General features: G+C 36.8%; 3 protein-coding genes across 6 annotated transcripts; 1 reads left to right on the top strand and 2 right to left on the bottom strand.

Annotated features, from left to right (window-relative positions):
* The first annotated feature begins 6,300 nt into the window (after positions 1-6,300).
* Positions 6,301-8,708, top strand: LOC122309483 (protein FAR1-RELATED SEQUENCE 5-like). Its single transcript, XM_043122987.1, has 2 exons — positions 6,301-8,457; positions 8,547-8,708. The coding sequence occupies exons 1-2, from the start codon at positions 6,301-6,303 to the stop codon at positions 8,706-8,708; spliced, it is 2,319 nt and encodes a 772-aa protein (XP_042978921.1).
* A 744-nt stretch (positions 8,709-9,452) lies between these two features.
* Positions 9,453-10,955, bottom strand: LOC122311228. The gene is made up of 2 exons (XM_043125680.1): positions 10,028-10,955; positions 9,453-9,941 (listed from the first exon to the last, which is right to left on the bottom strand). Exons 1-2 carry the CDS (start codon positions 10,244-10,246, stop codon positions 9,654-9,656), a joined length of 507 nt encoding a protein of 168 aa, XP_042981614.1. The 5' UTR covers positions 10,247-10,955; the 3' UTR covers positions 9,453-9,653.
* Positions 10,956-12,291: 1,336 nt separating this feature from the next.
* Positions 12,292-17,143, bottom strand: LOC122310709. 4 transcript variants are annotated; one of them, XM_043124825.1, is made up of 3 exons: positions 16,782-17,143; positions 12,863-16,346; positions 12,292-12,775 (listed from the first exon to the last, which is right to left on the bottom strand). In XM_043124825.1, the coding sequence occupies exon 2, from the start codon at positions 16,312-16,314 to the stop codon at positions 15,022-15,024; it is 1,293 nt and encodes a 430-aa protein (XP_042980759.1). In that variant the 5' UTR covers positions 16,315-16,346; positions 16,782-17,143; the 3' UTR covers positions 12,292-12,775; positions 12,863-15,021. The 4 variants fall into 4 exon arrangements, with proteins under 4 accessions (XP_042980759.1, XP_042980760.1, XP_042980761.1 ...); XM_043124826.1 differs by having other exon boundaries at positions 12,863-14,799; positions 16,782-17,124; XM_043124827.1 differs by having other exon boundaries at positions 12,863-14,795; positions 16,782-17,124.
* Between the last annotated feature and the right edge of the window lie 277 nt (positions 17,144-17,420).

The raw sequence follows: 17,420 nt of genomic DNA, 5'->3' as shown, positions 1-17,420 counted from the left end.
TTTATATAAAAAATTAATTTCTTTAATAATAAATCTCATTTTCTTTTTAAAACGACTAATACTTATATATTTTATAACTATATTGTAACACTAATTTTTTTAATATATAATACTCAATCGATCTCAGTGTATGGATCGAAAATTCTGGGTCCATGAACCACGGCACCATCATATTAATTTGGTACCAATAATTAAATAAAATATCAAACCCCAAGGCATATTGCCATATTTTTTGCAACATAATTGATCTTCCAATATTACCTACTTTAAACCCAAATCCTTATTGTATTTAATAGCATATAAAAATACATTTATAAATTAATGTAATTTAATATTATATATTTTATAATTATTTTTATTATAAATTAGATTTAATCTATGGTATAAAATGATATTAATCTATAAATTTATTTTTATAAAATTTGTTTATGATTATACACTTCTCATTGTAAAAATGGAATTGACAAGTGAAGTAATCTTATAAATGTAGTCTCAAATTAGTTTACTATCATTAACAAATTATTTATTTATTTTTTTTATTATTATTAAATTTTTTTATTACTATTTATAAATTATTTGAAATTACATCAGCATTGAAACCTAACTTAAGCTGCTGAGAGATGCTGTGCACTTTAATTGTTATATTTTTAAAAGAACACAGGTAATTGGAAATGTGTTTACGATCAACAAAGAATCATGAGATCAAGAAGGGCATGTAATATGAGAGTTTTATCGATATTTTTTATTGTTTATTTTCACTTTTGGCTCATAACGTTATAATTGGTAGAACTGTACATGATTAGAGCAGAGTCGCGATCAAGTCGACATCTAACCTAACATCGGTGGAGCCCCATACAGAAATAATTCATCTGAACTTGGTACAAAAATCAATGTTTGTGTATTTCCGTAGGACAAGACCTTCATAAAATTATTAAAAGAATTTTAAGCGGTGGACTTCAGACGGCAAAATAGTATTTCTCTTATTAAAAATCATCAGCCCACAGAGAAAAAAAAACATTATTTAAAATTTTGAAATTTTTTATCCATTATTTAAATATAAAAATTAATATAAATTTATAAATAAAAATTATATTAAAAATATTTTAAATTTATTCTATTTTCTTACTATTCGAAAAATTCTAAAATACTCCAAAATATCCATCATAATTAAATTGCAATCACTAATAAAGAATGAAAAGAACTAATTTGGTAATCTAATATAATTAATGGCATATAATTAAACATATATATAAGCCCAATTATTTATTAAGTTCAACCTTACATTATATATATATGTCATCTCCAAACATACCGATTTATATATATGCTGTATATATTTTTAGAAACCTGCCAATCGTTAAGTAATTAACTTATAATATTTATATATCCCTTAAGATACAATACATGATCAATTATTAGTTGATATAATTCGAGATGAAAAATTAAAAAAAAAAAGCATTTGTCAATTTCTTAGTTTCGTTTGGAAAAGTGGTCATGGATGGATAACTTTTTGACCATTGATACATGGACATGACTCGCTTCCAATACAAGTTAGGTGGGTTTGATCATGACTACCTTGTGGAATTGGTTTTCATTGGTGTTGTGACGTTAATGCTGTGGGGTCTATGAGAAAAAAATACATTATCATGTGTTTATAGACTTACATTATCATGTTTTATCACATAATTTATTTAGGTATATGAATTACACATGAAATTATAATAATAATTTAAAATATTAAAAGAGTATTGTTACAAACTACCACCACTATCTGTTGTGGGGGGAGAAAAAGGGTGTGGGAAAACAAAAAGGGATGGGGCTTGGGGATTATATTAATATTTAAGCGTAACGATTTGAAAATGCATTATTAGTATAATGGTTTAGTTGTTTCACTTTGACGTAAGGGCGATTTAGGTGGTTTGAATTTTAGAGCCTTGGAATCAATGGCTTTTAATATTCAAATATTATTCCAGAAGGAGGCCAGGCCAGCAACCTTTGGTGGTACTGGCCTGTGGTGATGGACAATTGACAAAGATGTGTCAAAAAAGCCTACATATATAATATGCTGCTTGATGAAAATTATTCTAATGATAAACAAAAAAGATGATATAAATAATTTCACTATTTATAATTAAGAACCAATTTATATATATGGTGTATATATTTTTAGAAGCTTGTCAATCGTTAAGTAATTAACTTATAATATTTATATATCCCTTAAAATACAATACATGATCAATTATTAGTTTATATGATTCGAGATGAAAAATTAAAAAAAAAAAAGCATTTTTCAATTTCTTAGTTTCGTTTGGAAAAGTAGTCATGGATTGATAACTTTTTGACAATTGGTACATGGAGATGATTGGCTTCCAATACAACTTAGGTGGGTTTGATCATGACTACTTTGTGGAATTGCTTTTCATTGATGTTGTGACGTTAATGCACGCAAAATAACACTACAATTATATATAGTTTGTGACACACGTCAAGTCGTCTTCTTTATTCTATATTAATCAACCATTATGCGTGCCTAATATATATTTTAATTTACTTCAGCAAAAGGACTTTCGAGAATGATAAATATGAGTACTCCTTTATGAAAAGTTGGATGATTGTTTTAGCATGGGAAGCAAAGCAAACTTTCTTCGCTTTCTCAACTCAGACTCTCATCCCTCTCTTCCCATTGTCGCCCCATAGCACCTGCCACAACCCTTCTCAATTTTTCTTCTTCCCTTCTTCTCTTTTAGTCACCGTGGGTTCTTTCTCACCATGGCCACACCCACAACAGAATCACCGTCGGTTTAGTCACCATGGGTTGCATCGTGATTGAGCCACCTAGGGCTATTGACCCCCACATGCAGCGAGGACGCCGACGCTAAACAATGTAAGCGTCTAGTTGGGATGCATCGCAGTTGGGGTTTCTGTTGTTTGTTGGGTATGTGTTTGTTTTCTCTGTTGTTTACCCCTAGGTCCTGTTTCTTTTGTTGGGTTGTGACCCTATGGCCCCCTTGCCGCCACCATGTCAAGGTCACACGGCATCACCGTATGGTTGGTTGCATCGTGGTTAGACAGCACGACAATCAGTTTTGAATTCTTTCCCAGCAGGAGTGAGAATTGGTGGGTGAGAGTCGTTGGAGTTGGTAGATTCAGTATCTATTTATTTATTTATTTATTATAGACAGGAGTGGGTGAGATGATGATAGTATATATTATATAATATTTTATCTAAAATATTAACGTAGTGGGTGTGCACGGCAATTAATTTTGGATTCTTTCTCGACAGGAGTGAGAGTTGGTGGGTGAGAGTCGCTGGAGTTGTTGGATTCAGTATCTATTTATTTATTTATTTATTATAGACAGGAGTGGGTGAGATGATGATAATATATATTATATAACATTTTATCTAAAATAATAACGGAGTGGGTGAGATGATAAAATATATTATAGAATATTTTATCTAAAATAGTAACGGAGTGGGTGAGATGATGATAATATATATTATATAATATTTTATCTAAAATAGTAATGTAGTGGGTGTGCACGTGCATGACTGAAAGCTGCGTCGATGTCATATCTGAGGGACAAATGAGAGGAAAGAGATGTAAAGAGAGAGACCATCCGTGCGAGGGTAGAGAAAGGGACTACATGCCTCAGGCTTGGGGAGGAGGAAGCACTTGGTGGTGAAAGAGACCAGATAAGACCAGATGGGCGTAGGATTATTTTTGAAATTTTATTTTTGAAGGAGTTTTTTTCTTCTTTTTTTTGTTGAAAGTGAGTTTTTTTTTTTGACTTTCTCGGTTGCATTTGTTGTTTGGGTGGGTTTATTTCACTATCTCGTGTGTATTAAGGAACTCTGTTTGGGTGTTTTTTTTGTTCATGATGGCATATTATTGGGTTTCTCGGTTGGATCTGTTCTTTGGTGGAGGAACTTTTTTTTCTTATGGTTATTTTTCAGTTTTTCGGTTGGATCTGTTATTTATTGGCTCTCAAGGTGAGGAACAACTGTGCTTTCTGTTTTCACTCTTAATTGTGTTTTTTTTTTTTTTTGTGTTCTCAGAACATACAAAGAAATAAGAAGAAATCACGACATATGCATATGCAAATCATCTAATTACACATTGTAACAACATTCATACAATACAATTCATCCTTGCAATACTGAGAGAAACAACAAGAACATACCTACAATTGCTGAGATTCACGATTAACTTCGTCCAAGATATTTTTTTTAAAAGGTTAGAATACGGAGAATAGATAACTGAAGATACCGAATAAAAGAAATATTGACATTTAAATTTCAATCCAATTGCATTTTATCAGACAAAGTGATAAGCTTTAACTGTAAAAAGACATTAAAATCAAGTCGGCGAATCAAAACGACACCAAAGACAACAAACTGGACAATAAAATTAAGGGGCAAAACTGGAAATAAAACAGGAAAAGCTAAATCAGTTGGTGGGAATGGAAAAGGACCAAAAGAACTATCGGTAGAATAAAAGTAGAATGCAAATAACCGTAATTGTCAAATAAAACTAAGGACAAAATTAAAAATAAAAATGTTAGATGAAAATACTGTTCTTAAATGATTCGCACTTTATATATTAGTATAGATATATGTTACTTATCTTCTCTAGCTGTAGCAGTACTACTCTTGCGGCAATGACGTAAGTTGTAACACAGCTAATTGGTTGAGTTGCAATATCTTTCAGTTTTTAACTTAGAGATCAACCTTTTTGGTTTCTCAACGTCTGGACTATATATAGATGAATAAAGCTAGTCTGCCGCTTCCATATGCCCGCTTTGGATGACCGCTCGACGTGGCAAAGTACTGTAGTGCTGACTAGGCTTCTGAAACAGGAAAAAGAAAAACTCACTTCCCGCCTGCCAATTACGCACAGTGTCTTTCTCCTTCATCCTTCCCGTGGGTTGCCTTCTCCAAGGTCTTTCCTTTCTGGTGGATGTTTAGCAAATCTGAAACCCATTCACCGTCCGTCCCCCAACATCACAGCGCCGACCACCACCAAACTCGGCCCATCTCCGGCGAGTGAAGGCCCCACACAGAAGCTATTCAAACCGAGAACTACGAATCGGAAACAGGGGACATCCGAAACCCATCCACCTGCTGCGTGGGTCACGGTGCCGATCAGCATACAACGCCGGCGAGAGGTGGGTCGAGACAGAAACTCCGATCACCGACTCCTCCGATTCGTATTCCACCCCCTCCCATCTATTTCTGAATCGGCAGAAATCGGCCCCCCCTGACACGGCCATTCAGGCCACGGCAGCTGAAGGTAAAGGGTATATGTGCATTCCGGCACACTTGTTTTTGCAGAAAATTTCTTGTAAATGTGAATGAATACATGTAAGGGAATCCACATAAATATGGGCGTGATTTATTCTCTGTGAAGTTGTTTGTATATAAACTCTGTTTGTGGGCTATATATTCTGTAAGTAGCCGGTTTTGTTTAACGTGTGTATACACCTTACATTGCAAGATTCTTGTATTATGTAAATATTGTAGAAAAATAAGTATTCTGAAGCTCACAATGGAAATATGATACACCTATATTGATCTGTTTTGTAACCATTTATACAGAGCTTTACAAACCTATCTCAGGGATTTGTACATCTAAGGAGATATTGTGTACATCGGTTACAGATTTGAATCACTAAAAATAAAACAACTACATCAATTAGAGGCCATGATACTCGGCTTGATGAGTGCTACAAATCACTTCCAGATTTGTTTCTAAATTTGAAATTTATTCTTATCTTGTGTGACTCTCCTTAATAAACATGTGTTTTAATGCAAAATATAATTCGAGAGATTTCCATGAATACATTGGTGTATCAGTGAAAACTTAACGTAAGTAAAGGTGCCACCTTTTAATTGAAGTTATGTACAACTATATTGCTATATTTCAGCTTAGTTAAAAATATTTGCTGAAAGATGTTTTAACTGTTAAAATACATTAAAACCATGGAACTTATTTCTCATAAAGATGATTTACGTTATAGGAGAAAAAAAAATCCTGCTTGAGTTATACCTTTTAAAAAAATTGCTTTAAAAAAAATAAGAAGCTTGATTTATATTGCTTAGAGAGAAGAAATTTTTTGGGCATATATATTTAAAATAATTTTTCAGCATGGGCATCATCGGCATGCTATTTTGTAGGGATCTTTTCTTTGTTGTATGGTATTTATAATTTCACATGTCAATAAAATGAGGGCATATAAAATGATATGCTAATTCAATAGCCTTCGCGATACTAATTGTAGGTTCTCCAAGGCTGAGTTCATATGGCTTCCAATGTACACTTGACGGATGATGAGTATGATGAAGTTTTTGTTGATGATGGGCCTGATAATTATGATGGTACCGAAGAACCTAATGAAGATGATGGTGTCGAGGAACCAATAGTTGGAAGGACTTTTTCTAGTGAGGAAGAAGTCCGGTCTTATTATATGAGATATGCTAAACAGAAAGGGTTCGGGGTCCGTAGAAGGAATTCTAGACAGAGCGAAGATGGGCGGGTTAGATGGTTCACATTGGTATGTGCGCGGCAAGGCACAGCAAAGAGTCAGGCTTCCAATATACTCAAGCCAAGACAAACAGAGAGGGTAGGGTGTAAAGCAAGAATTAATGCAGTTTTGAATGAAGATGGCGGATATACCTTGTCTAGTGTAATATTGGATCACACACATTATGTCAGTCCAGGGAAAGCAAGACACTTTAGATGCTTCAAGAAGGTAGATGCTCGTGTGGCTAAGAGGCTGGAAATAAATGATGAAGCTGGAATACGTACGTCAAAAACTTTCCAGAGTGTAATTGTTGAAGCAGGGGGGTATGAGAATGTGCCATTTGGGCAAAAGGAATGTCAAAACTATATTGAGAAAGCACGACAACTTCGTCTCGGAGTTGGAGGCGTTGAAGCTCTAACTAACTACTTCCAGGAAATGCAGAAAATTAATGCTGAATTTTTTTATGCGATTGATGTCGGCCCTGACATGAGGTTAAAGAATGTGTTTTGGGCAGACGCCCGAAGTAGAGCTGCGTATCAATCATTCGGGGATGTAATCACTTTTGATACCACATACTTGACCAATGCTTATAAAATGCCATTTGCGCCATTTGTGGGCGTGAACCATCATGGTCAGTCAATCCTATTCGGGTGTGGATTGATTTCCAATGAGGATGCGAATACTTTTGAGTGGTTGTTTGAGTCATGGTTGAAGTGTATGAATGACCAACCACCAAATGCAATAATTACAGACCAAGATAAGGCAATGAAAGTTGTAATTGCCAGGGTGTTTCCAACAACTAGGCATCGCTTCTGTTTGTGGCATATCATGAAGAAGCTTCCAGAAAAATTTGGGTCACATTCTCGATATGACGAGATCAAAGATAGTCTACACAAATGTGTGTATGACTCATTAAGTGAGAATGAGTTTGAAGAACGATGGGGCGCTTTGCTTGAAACAAATGATTTTCGCGAGAATGCTTGGTTGGGATTGCTTTATGCTGATAGGCATTATTGGGTGCCGGCGTACGTAAAAAATACATTTTGGGCCGGAATGTCAACCACACAACGTAGTGAGGGCATGAATGCATTTTTTGATGACTACGTTCACTCCCGGACCACATTGAAACAATTTGTGGATCAGTACGATTCAGCCCTTAGAAGGAAGGCAGAGAATGAAGCAATTGCTGACTTTAATTCATTTAACACTGAGATTCCTTGCATATCTCACTATCCTATCGAGAAGCAATTTCAAAAAATATATACAATTGCCAAGTTCAAGGAAGTCCAAGAAGAATTTCGAGGGTTTTTGTATTTGACTACCTCGTATTTTGGTGGTGATGGGGCAAACTTTACGTACGTAGTCGGGGATGAGATTAAGGTGAGTGATGGATTCATTAAACGCGTAAACTATTTTGTTAGCGTATGTGAAGAATCTTCTCTTGATATTACATGCAGTTGCAAATTATTTGAGTTTAGGGGAATATTATGTCGACATGCTCTTCGAATCCTGGCACAGTTAGACAAGAGTGAAGTTCCACCAAAATACATTTTGGATCGGTGGAGGAAGGATATAAAGAGACAATATGTCAATGTAAGAAGTAGTTATGAGGCGACGAGCAATCCTGAGAAACAAAGGTTCAATCGGATCCAGAATTGCTTCTATCAACTATGTTCAAATGCCGCAAAGACCGAGAGAAGCTGTGTGAAATTGATCAGCCAACTAGAACAATTGAAATCGGAGTACCCCGATGACGATTCATATGGTGCTTGTTCCACAGCTGGTCTTGTTACTCCCATTGATGGCACAACCAGCAAAGTTCTTAGTCCATTAGTTGTTCGGAGTAAAGAGAGACCCACAACTAAGAGAAGAACACACCCCGTTGATAAGGCTCTCAAGAAACCGAGTACTAGAAGGAGATTGTCCACAACTGAGGTCCAAAATCCTTTGATTATTTTGATAAGTGTTCATTTATTTTGTTTATGTATAGAAAGCCCAAAATAATGTTTGCTGATTTTTTCCAGCAATCCTCGCTACATGATCAAGAAAGCCAAGTTTGGACACATGGGCCGGATTTTTTTTGTACTCCCTTGTCTGCTCGTCCACCTCCAGTGCAAGCGCAACCTGTGCAGATGAATGACTCGGATCAGGATGATTTACGACAGCCTAGATGGTGGCAGCCATGATGGTGTTGTATTTATAGTGGTGATGTCCAGGGTAGGGTGTCTTTTGATTATTATTTTTTGTTTTGGACAGAGGGCTGATGGTGCTTGTTGCTGTATTTATAGTAAAAAGGATGGGTGTCTTTTGTGCTTTTTGTATTTTGCACAGTGGGAAGATGGTGCTTGTTGTAAATGGTATGTGCTTTTTTGTAAAGGAGGGGCTTTTTTGTAAGTAGGAGGGGCTGTTGCTGTACTTACTAGTAGTTTTTGTTCCAGAAATATGTTTAGGAAATATGTATAAGTTCTCGAAAATACAATGGCCTCAACTGCCATTTTGTCTGAAAGAAAAAAGTTCAATATGAAAACTCATTTTTTCTTCACAAGCTGAGTACCTATGAGTTGTAGAATTCAAATCACTAATGGTGTATTTGTGGTTATTTCCAGCATATACTATTTTTTTCCATTGCTTGGTCCTGAGAAATAAAATGGGTGAGTTATATTGCTGCAAATTTGGGCATGGTGTTGTTTACATTTTGCTAACCGAGTACTACTTCCAGGATATTGTATTTATACGATCAGGAAATTCCATGACATTTATTTTGGGCATATCCAACAAGTACTCCAGGATTATGATGTTATTTATTTGATTTCCAAAGCAACCTTTTGCTTGGTTGAACTTGCAGTAGCTGTTTATAACAGGGTTTAATAACTAAAAATACAAACTTGAATTCACAGGTGAGTCTTGAATCAGGACTAATAACAAACCACTTAATAATACAAACTTCATTTTCATTAATATCAACAAATACATATCGTTTTCACAAAATACAAACACTTTCCACAATGATACAAAGATCCAGCACTCGGATCCAAAATTTCCAGCAACAAGCTGACAGCCCACCTTCCACAAAATACAAAGATCTTCTACATACTAATAGACTTTTGTAGTTGCTTACTTCTACAACTATATTAACATTTCCCTTTGAACCAACCACAACTAGATATAAGCAACCCAACAAAGAAAAACCACGACAATGAAATTAGTGTCACGTAGGTAGCCTTCTCCATTTGCCTCTTGCGCTTCTCGGACTCTATTTGTAGTCGATGATTCAAGCTTTGGATATCCATTGATGCTTGGATCTTTTCAACTTCAAGTTTTAATTTATCAATTGAGTGTTGTAATCGTTTGATAGTTTTTTGGCAATATGATGGTATTTCAGGGTCATACCAGCAGAAGTATCCACAAGACTTCCCAGACTGCAAAAAATCAATTACCACTTAAATTTAGACAAACAACACTATCAACAATAATGATATGTGAGGGCAAGAAGAGTAAATCTCACCATATAGTTTTGGCATCCAAAAAATCGCCGCCCCTCATTTTCATCCGTATGCGCAGTTCTTTGACAAGCTTTAATTCCACAGTAACAAATTGGGTACTCAACTATTGACTTTCCTGAGCTTGAGCAATTTTCACCACGTGACTCAGGCATTGCTGTCCATATACAAAGAGAACAATAAAAGTAGTTGTCGTAGCACATACACAGAAAAATTATTAACATTGTTCCCTTCCACAATATACTCCACTCATTCTTATAGTAAAACCAGGTATCTAACTATTCTTGTTATTTTTTTGAAGTTATGGGAACCTAAGGTGTGCAAATTGGACTTCCCTAAACTATGTTTCATAAAAACCACATGACACTTATCCATATAAATCTTACAAACATATCAGAATTTTTCTTACCAAACGTTTTAGAGTAAATAACTATAAAATGAAGGCCATTTGAACTCCAAAAAAAACTTATTGAACAATATACGCATGGTCCATGACATTTCCGAAACAGAATTGTATTCACAATATGTAGAGGCCATTTGACCTCCAAAACAGATTTGTATTCACAATATTTAAAGGCCATTTGAACTCCAAACCACAAAAGTCTACACAATATTTAGAGGCCATTTCAACTCCACACATATTTAAATATTAGAGTTAATTCAGTAAACTGATCATGCCATGCCAAAGATTAGAACTAAAAATGCCAAATCAAATCTGTTTTCAGCAAGCACAGAAACCGTAATCTTCCTTCAAGTTGTCTAGACTAACAAAAAATTAACCAGCCGAACCCCCTATTGAAGCACGTTGACAGCTTTGTTTTTTGGGGAAAAAAATTCTGCACCAAGTCCCTCTCGCCTTATTCATTCAAGCTAACAACATTTTCATAACCAAGTACATAGAAATCTCACACACACAAAATACTACAATTAGGAAAACTAACAGTCAATCAAACTCATTCTAGACTAAAAAAAAATTAACAAACCGAAACCCTAAGAAGCAACTCGATAGCTTGTGTTTTGGGGAAAAAATTTCTGCACTGAACATCTATCACACTACCTGTGATGAGAATACATTTATCATCAATGGGGAGTACTAGAAGGAGGTTACCAGAAATAGAAATGAAGAGGGAACCGGCAAGGTATTTATTCCAGGAGGAGGAAAGATGGTCTGCCGCAGTCGGGGACGATGATGGGTCGAACCGGATGCGACGGGATCTGATGCAAAATCGATGCAGTAATCTCGCAGAACCAGTGTTCGTCGACGGGATGGCACGGTGACGGCGCAGGGCCGGCGCAGGGACGGCTGGGAGGAAACGGCGACGGTAGGGCTGCAGCGGCTGCTGCTGGGTCTGGGTGGGTCTGGGTTTGAGTTCTGCTTTCAACTTTCACGATTCCCTTCTTTCTGACCGTTTTCTTTTCTTTTTTATTTTTATTTTTTTTATTTTTATTTTTTTTTATATTAAATGCCACGTGGCGTGCCACGTCAGGCGGTCAAAACCTGCGGTAACACCGGAGCGGCACAGTAGCGCGACCCTAGATAGAACGTAGTTATTAGAAAATTACTAAATTACAGGTTTGGGAGAGACTGCGATGGGCTAGGGTTAGGGATGGTTTCAGTCTTCAGATAGGGAGGACTTGGAAAACACGGGGAGGTGATGCATTAAAAAACGAAACGCACCATCAGTCCTGATCAAAACTTCTTCCCACTCCAGATGTCTCAAAAGTCTCTCTTCAATTAAATGTTCCGTTTTATTTTTCACCTCAGCATTCGGTTCGCAATCGGTCCGTAATTTCGCCTGACTCGAGTTTTTCTTTTAAAAAATTCTGTACATTAATGTACCTGCATGCATGAACGCATGATCTTGGTTCCAAGATCCAAACAATTAATTGTTGAAGTGCTACGTTTAAAATGTATGGCCAAAATTTATCAGCTAGGGGTTCTCCCTACATAAACGTCTACCTGCATTCCTTCTAGGGCCTGTTGAATAATTTTTATGGATTCTGTCATTTCATCAATTCGGACTAAATAACGAGCTAATGAATCCCTTTCTTTTTGCCATTGGACTTCCCAATCCAATTCGACGTAACACTCATAATGATCAAGATCCCATTATATTCCGGAAGCTTGCAACATTGGTCCCGATAAATCCTAATTTATTACTTTGTCTATCTTCCGTTGGATTGCATTACGAATTCCCTAAAATTACTTGAACAAGAATTCTGGAAAAATCTTGATGCATTTTCTCGCACACGATTTAGAAATAATCAATTGAGAAGCAACGGAAACAAAACTATTATTCTGATCATTGAAAAGATAATTACGAATTACCACAAACTGATCATCAAGACTCAATTTCCATAGCCAGCACAAATGCATGCATGCATGCCTTCGAGCTTCGAAACCAAACGGAAACAACAATCGTATTTTCTTTCTACCAATATAGAATTACGAGTACTGTATATTGATGAATAACATATATGGACTCGCTCTCATTGTGGCTTCTCTCTTATATATCTGCCGTCTTGTTTTCAAGTTTCTCGGCTTCCGAATCTGTAGCAGTTTTATCTGCTGTCTTCTCCTCCAATTTATTGGCTTCTTGAGCTTTTGCAGCATCTGAAACTTCAGCTTTCGATGCTTTCTCTGGTGCAGCATTTACCTGATCTTCAGTCTTTGGCTTTTCTGCTTCTTTTGTCTCTTCAGATATAATTTCGGGGGTCTTCTTATCCTCCTTTGCTTCTTTCTTTTCTTCAGCCTGCCGATTTGATAAATTTATTTAGATTATACATAGATGGATAAATTTTACCAACGTTTCATCACAAAAAGAAGAAGAAGGAATTACCTCATTGACCAGGGTGGTGGCACCCTGAGCGGCGTCGTCCACATTGGCAGGCTTCTCATCAACAGCATTATGCTTTTCGTCATTTCCATCGTTCCCCTTCTCTTCTTGTTGAACCTTGACCTCCTCTTGGGTCACCACCAAGTCCTCCTTGACAGGCTCAGGCACAAGATCAGCCTCGGCCTCGGTTTTCGGCGCACTACCACAATTACCCATGTTTAATGCTCGAGAACCAGCAAGAACCTTTCTTTCTTGCTACCTCTCTGTTAGTGAGAGAAAGGTCTCTTGAAGATCAGCAAGATAAGAAAAGAAGAAAACGATGTGAGAAACATGGGGGATGTAGGATGGGTTTTATAAAGGGTGTCTTTGATTTCAGGTGCCAGACTTTCCATGGCCAAGAAAGATTTGAGGAGGCCAACGTACGGTTGCCATTGGTTGAATTTTATGTATATTTAGCAGTTATCGATGAGTTGTATGAATCAAACATAGATTCTTAACAACTCCAGCTGGTTGTTTTATTTGCCAACCAGCTTTGTTTTCTCAAATGAAAACTACCCATATCGTGCATCCAAATATAGAAAAACCTATCTTTTTTTACCGTCTTTGTGGGCAATTAGAATATTCCCCTATAGTGCCTCTACGGATTTGCCTAAATGCTTCATCTGTTTTTTGGCTTGTGAACAAGATTAATTGTCACTTATATCAAGAATTCTTAAATTTCTCATCAAACTGCCCACGTACTAAATACAACTAAGAAATAAAGTCAAAAGAAGAAACACAGTCGGATTCATGCCCGAGTAACCTGCATGCAGAAGGTACTGAAAGATCAGATACTGCTCAACTTAGTAAGTTAGCACTGCCATCAGCTTTCCCTTTCCTTTGGTATTATATCCCCCACCTCCTTGACATATGTGTACCAGTTGCATCACAATATCACCTTCAAGACAAAGTTGTTAAAGGCCCCTCATGTTTGTCTCTAGCACTCCTCTCGCATCTTGATATATAGAATAATCTCAAAAAAAAAGTATGAGAAACAAAGAAAAGAAAAACAAGAGGACAAGGGAAGAAAGGGGATGGAGTATGAGCTCCTCATCAACTTTCAGTCGTGTAACCCCAAAAGTCAAGATTTGCACCTAGACAAACTATATATGTATAAACGGCAATGCTATATACAGTCGTAGAATTGCAAACGCCGCGCAATCACTTTGAAAAAGAGTGGGGTCCACGATTAAAAAGTTGGTCTTTTTTTATGTGGGTCCCATATTAATTCATTTTTTTCAAAGCGACTGCACGCCGCTTGCACAACCACGACTGCAAATATTATTTCTCATATATAAAATCAAAGCCTTGATGTTTATATAAGAGCATAGATCGGGGACATACTGAACTTGAAAACCGATCATAATACTCATCATATGGGGCATATTAACCAGTCATATCTTTCCCATGAAGATTATTCCAATGTAACCATTTCATTTCAAGCAATGTCGCCCAATGCTTGTGATCCTTGACTCATCCACCACTCAACTCCATAACCTTTTTAAACCTTCCATTAAATCGAGAAATGGACCCGGCCAGAATTCCATGTTCTAACCACATTTTCTTGCTAGCAGATAGACTAAGAAATCCCAATACATTATGAACCATTATTACATGGATGATTTATTCGTTTTAATTTTCCACGTAACATTAGCAAAAAAGCTCATCACCCAAAACCACACACAAGCATGCATAGCACGTGCGCACAAAGCTTGTTGAAATGACAAAGGAAAAACATTGCCAAATATAGCACAAATATGCAAAATGGGTTCCAAAACAAAATTGCATTGTTTCTAATGCCCATAGGACAATTTATTCACCATGTTCTTTTTTCCATATCATCATCAAGCATTGTTGTCATGTTAGCTTCTTCGGGGCACACTTTCTCATGACCAACCTGACTTTAGAAAGAATTTGAGAAATTAGATTGCAGGTAAACCAAAGTAATTAAACTGATACAAGGAAAAGAGCGACAACGACCTTTGACATTTATAGATAATAATACTAATAAAACTAAGAGCAAAGATACACCAAGATGATAATAGAACTCTTGCCATAATTTAATAGAACTTGAGGCAATATCATAAACCATAGGTACCAATGCACTTAGTGTAAACTCAGCTCTAATCATCTAAAATTTTCTTGTGCTTAAATTCTAATTCCATGTGCTCATTCTCAAGCTTCATACGTTCATTTTCCAACCGCAGCTTTTCCAGCTCTCTGCCATGTTTCCAGCTCATCCTCTGCCATTCAAAATGCTGCTTCTCCAACTCAAGCATCTGGGCCTTAATTTGTAACTTCTGTTCTTCCAACTGTAGTGAGCGAAATTTCAGCCACTGCTCTCTTAACTCATTTGCCTTGCCACTGCCAGTGCAAACATGGTTCAAATCGGTATAATCTTTTTGGCGATGAGAACCTAATCCTTGGTTATTTTCCAGAAACTTCACGGGATTACAAAAACCCATGTCTTCAGTTCTGTCCCTTCGTTTCAACCTCTTTGCAGAGACCTCTTCAAACCTAACAAATGTTCCCCCATTATCCCTGCATTCTTCATCCTGACCATCAGCTTCTGCATCCCAATCTTCATCATCTTCATCATCTGTTTTTTGCAGCATCAAATCATGAGGCTCACAACCGCCTTTTCTGCTAAGAGCTAACTGCAAAGACTGCTGCACACCCAGATCATGAGGAAGATATAATCGATTCCCATTGTGATAGGAACACATCTCCTCATAAAAAAGATGTCTCGAGCTTAATATCTTTTTCACATCCTCTTTTGCCTTCTCAGGTAAATCCATCACATCCAAAAGCTTTGGGTTCTCAACTACCTTGCAAGAAGTGCCTCTTCCCAGAATGTCATTAAGCCTCTTATACCTCTTATTCAGATCATTAAACTTGTCCTCACATTGTTGAGGAGATATATGATGACCCCTCTCAGCCATGACCTCTGATACACACTTCCATTTCCCTTTCTTCTGTAAAAGTGAAGACTTACTTCTCCCACTGGTGATACAATCAGAGGAAGAATCCTCCCCAATGTAGGATACAATGGTGATCAAAAGTTTCACAATTTCCTCTGTCCATTTCATACGGTGCCATGGGGACCGTTTTTTCTCTTTACCAATACTGTCATGCCAGTCAATGCCTTCTTCCATGCAATTCATCTCGTTGTTGTCATTTGCCAAGTTCTTCCCTCTCACGTCCTTGTTGTGACTGCAAGTACCCGGCCGGTCGTGTTCTTGCAAGTTAAGTAACCGAAGAGGGAAAACATCTTGAGTTTGTGGTCGAACTGAAGATCCTTGATTATATAAATGAGGGTTTTGTTCATGACGAAGCTGCAATGATCCTTGCAAGTTTTGAAAACCATACGGCCTACCCGGCATCATATGAGTGCCTGACAATGGCTTTCCTTCCATTTTTCGTCACACAAGAAGGTTTAAAACCAAACCTATGGAAAAGTTACCATTCAAAGCACAATACTAACAGCGTTTCAACCTTCATAGCACAACTTTGAAGTGCAATTCATAGAGGCCAAACGAATCAAAACCAGTTCTGAACTTTAACCGACACAACAAGGAGCCAACTGCTGCTATGACCAGAAACATACTTAAAGAACTTCATCTATGTGGATTTTATAAATTAAAGCAAACGACACTCTTAGATTGCCGATATAATTAGAGAACCTGGGAAGATTTAACCAGACAAACAACAAACAAAAGGCATGCAAGTAACGAATGCGACTCAGAACCCAATATTTCATCCAAATAAGTCGCACCCAGAAACCACTTTAAGAATTTACTGGGACTTCAAAAACTGAATGATAGACCAACAGAAACAGTTCAATAATAGAAAAAAGGGACTTATCTGGGACAAGAGGAAATACCCATTTCACCATTAGACAATCCCAGTCTCCAACGGAGCTGCAGTGAGTCGGGGGTGATCAATTTGATGCACTAACTAGTAGTTGGGGCAATTCGGAACTCAGAACCGAGGCAACCCGGCCACGGAAACTTCAAGCACCGGGAAAAAGAGGGCCTTTTCGTCCAATTGTCCTGTAGTGGAGCGTTGATGCCGCCTTTCATTCGGTGTGTAGACCTCTATGTGCTCACGTGCAACTGCTTTTTATGATCCGGTAAAGTTCGCGGGGTCCGACAAGTGAGAATGTTGTGTTGAGCCTTAATTTGGAACTCTGAGCTTAATTTGGGACCTCCGGTTTGTGACTCTACACTGTTCTTCTAGAATTATTATGCCATTCTTCGATTTAATTTTAATTATATAAAATCTTGAAATAGGGTGTGACAATTATTTCATTCGTGTTTCAAAATTATATTATATAGAAGCAACGAAAATTGGCAAAATCTCTATTCCCAACGAGATGAAGATAAATTCCAATTCAAAACATACTATATAACGTGTATCATGATATCATCCCATAAGATTATACTTATCTAATATTTTTATCTTGACAATTCAAATTTTTTAAATATATATTATAATGTAATATACTTAATAATTTAAATAA

The sequence above is a fragment of the Carya illinoinensis genome, chromosome 5 (assembly GCF_018687715.1).
Source record: "Carya illinoinensis cultivar Pawnee chromosome 5, C.illinoinensisPawnee_v1, whole genome shotgun sequence".
In the NCBI taxonomy this organism is placed as follows: domain Eukaryota; kingdom Viridiplantae; phylum Streptophyta; class Magnoliopsida; order Fagales; family Juglandaceae; genus Carya; species Carya illinoinensis.
Note: the sequence above shows the minus strand (reverse complement) of the source record. Positions and strands in the feature narration are given on the sequence as shown.

What these genes read in the sequence shown, in the direction of transcription:
- LOC122310709 (XM_043124824.1), bottom strand. Translation starts at nt 16,314, where the DNA reads ATGGAAGGAAAGCCATTGTCAGGCACTCATATGATGCCGGGTAGGCCG.
- LOC122309483 (XM_043122987.1), top strand. Translation starts at nt 6,301, where the DNA reads ATGGCTTCCAATGTACACTTGACGGATGATGAGTATGATGAAGTTTTT. An exon ending in GGAGATTGTCCACAACTGAG is followed by an intron (nt 8,458 to 8,546) that starts GTCCAAAATCCT and finishes GATTTTTTCCAG; the next exon opens with CAATCCTCGCTACATGATCA.
- LOC122311228 (XM_043125680.1), bottom strand. Translation starts at nt 10,246, where the DNA reads ATGTTAATAATTTTTCTGTGTATGTGCTACGACAACTACTTTTATTGT. An exon ending in TTGGATGCCAAAACTATATG is followed by an intron (nt 9,942 to 10,027) that starts GTGAGATTTACT and finishes GATTTTTTGCAG; the next exon opens with TCTGGGAAGTCTTGTGGATA.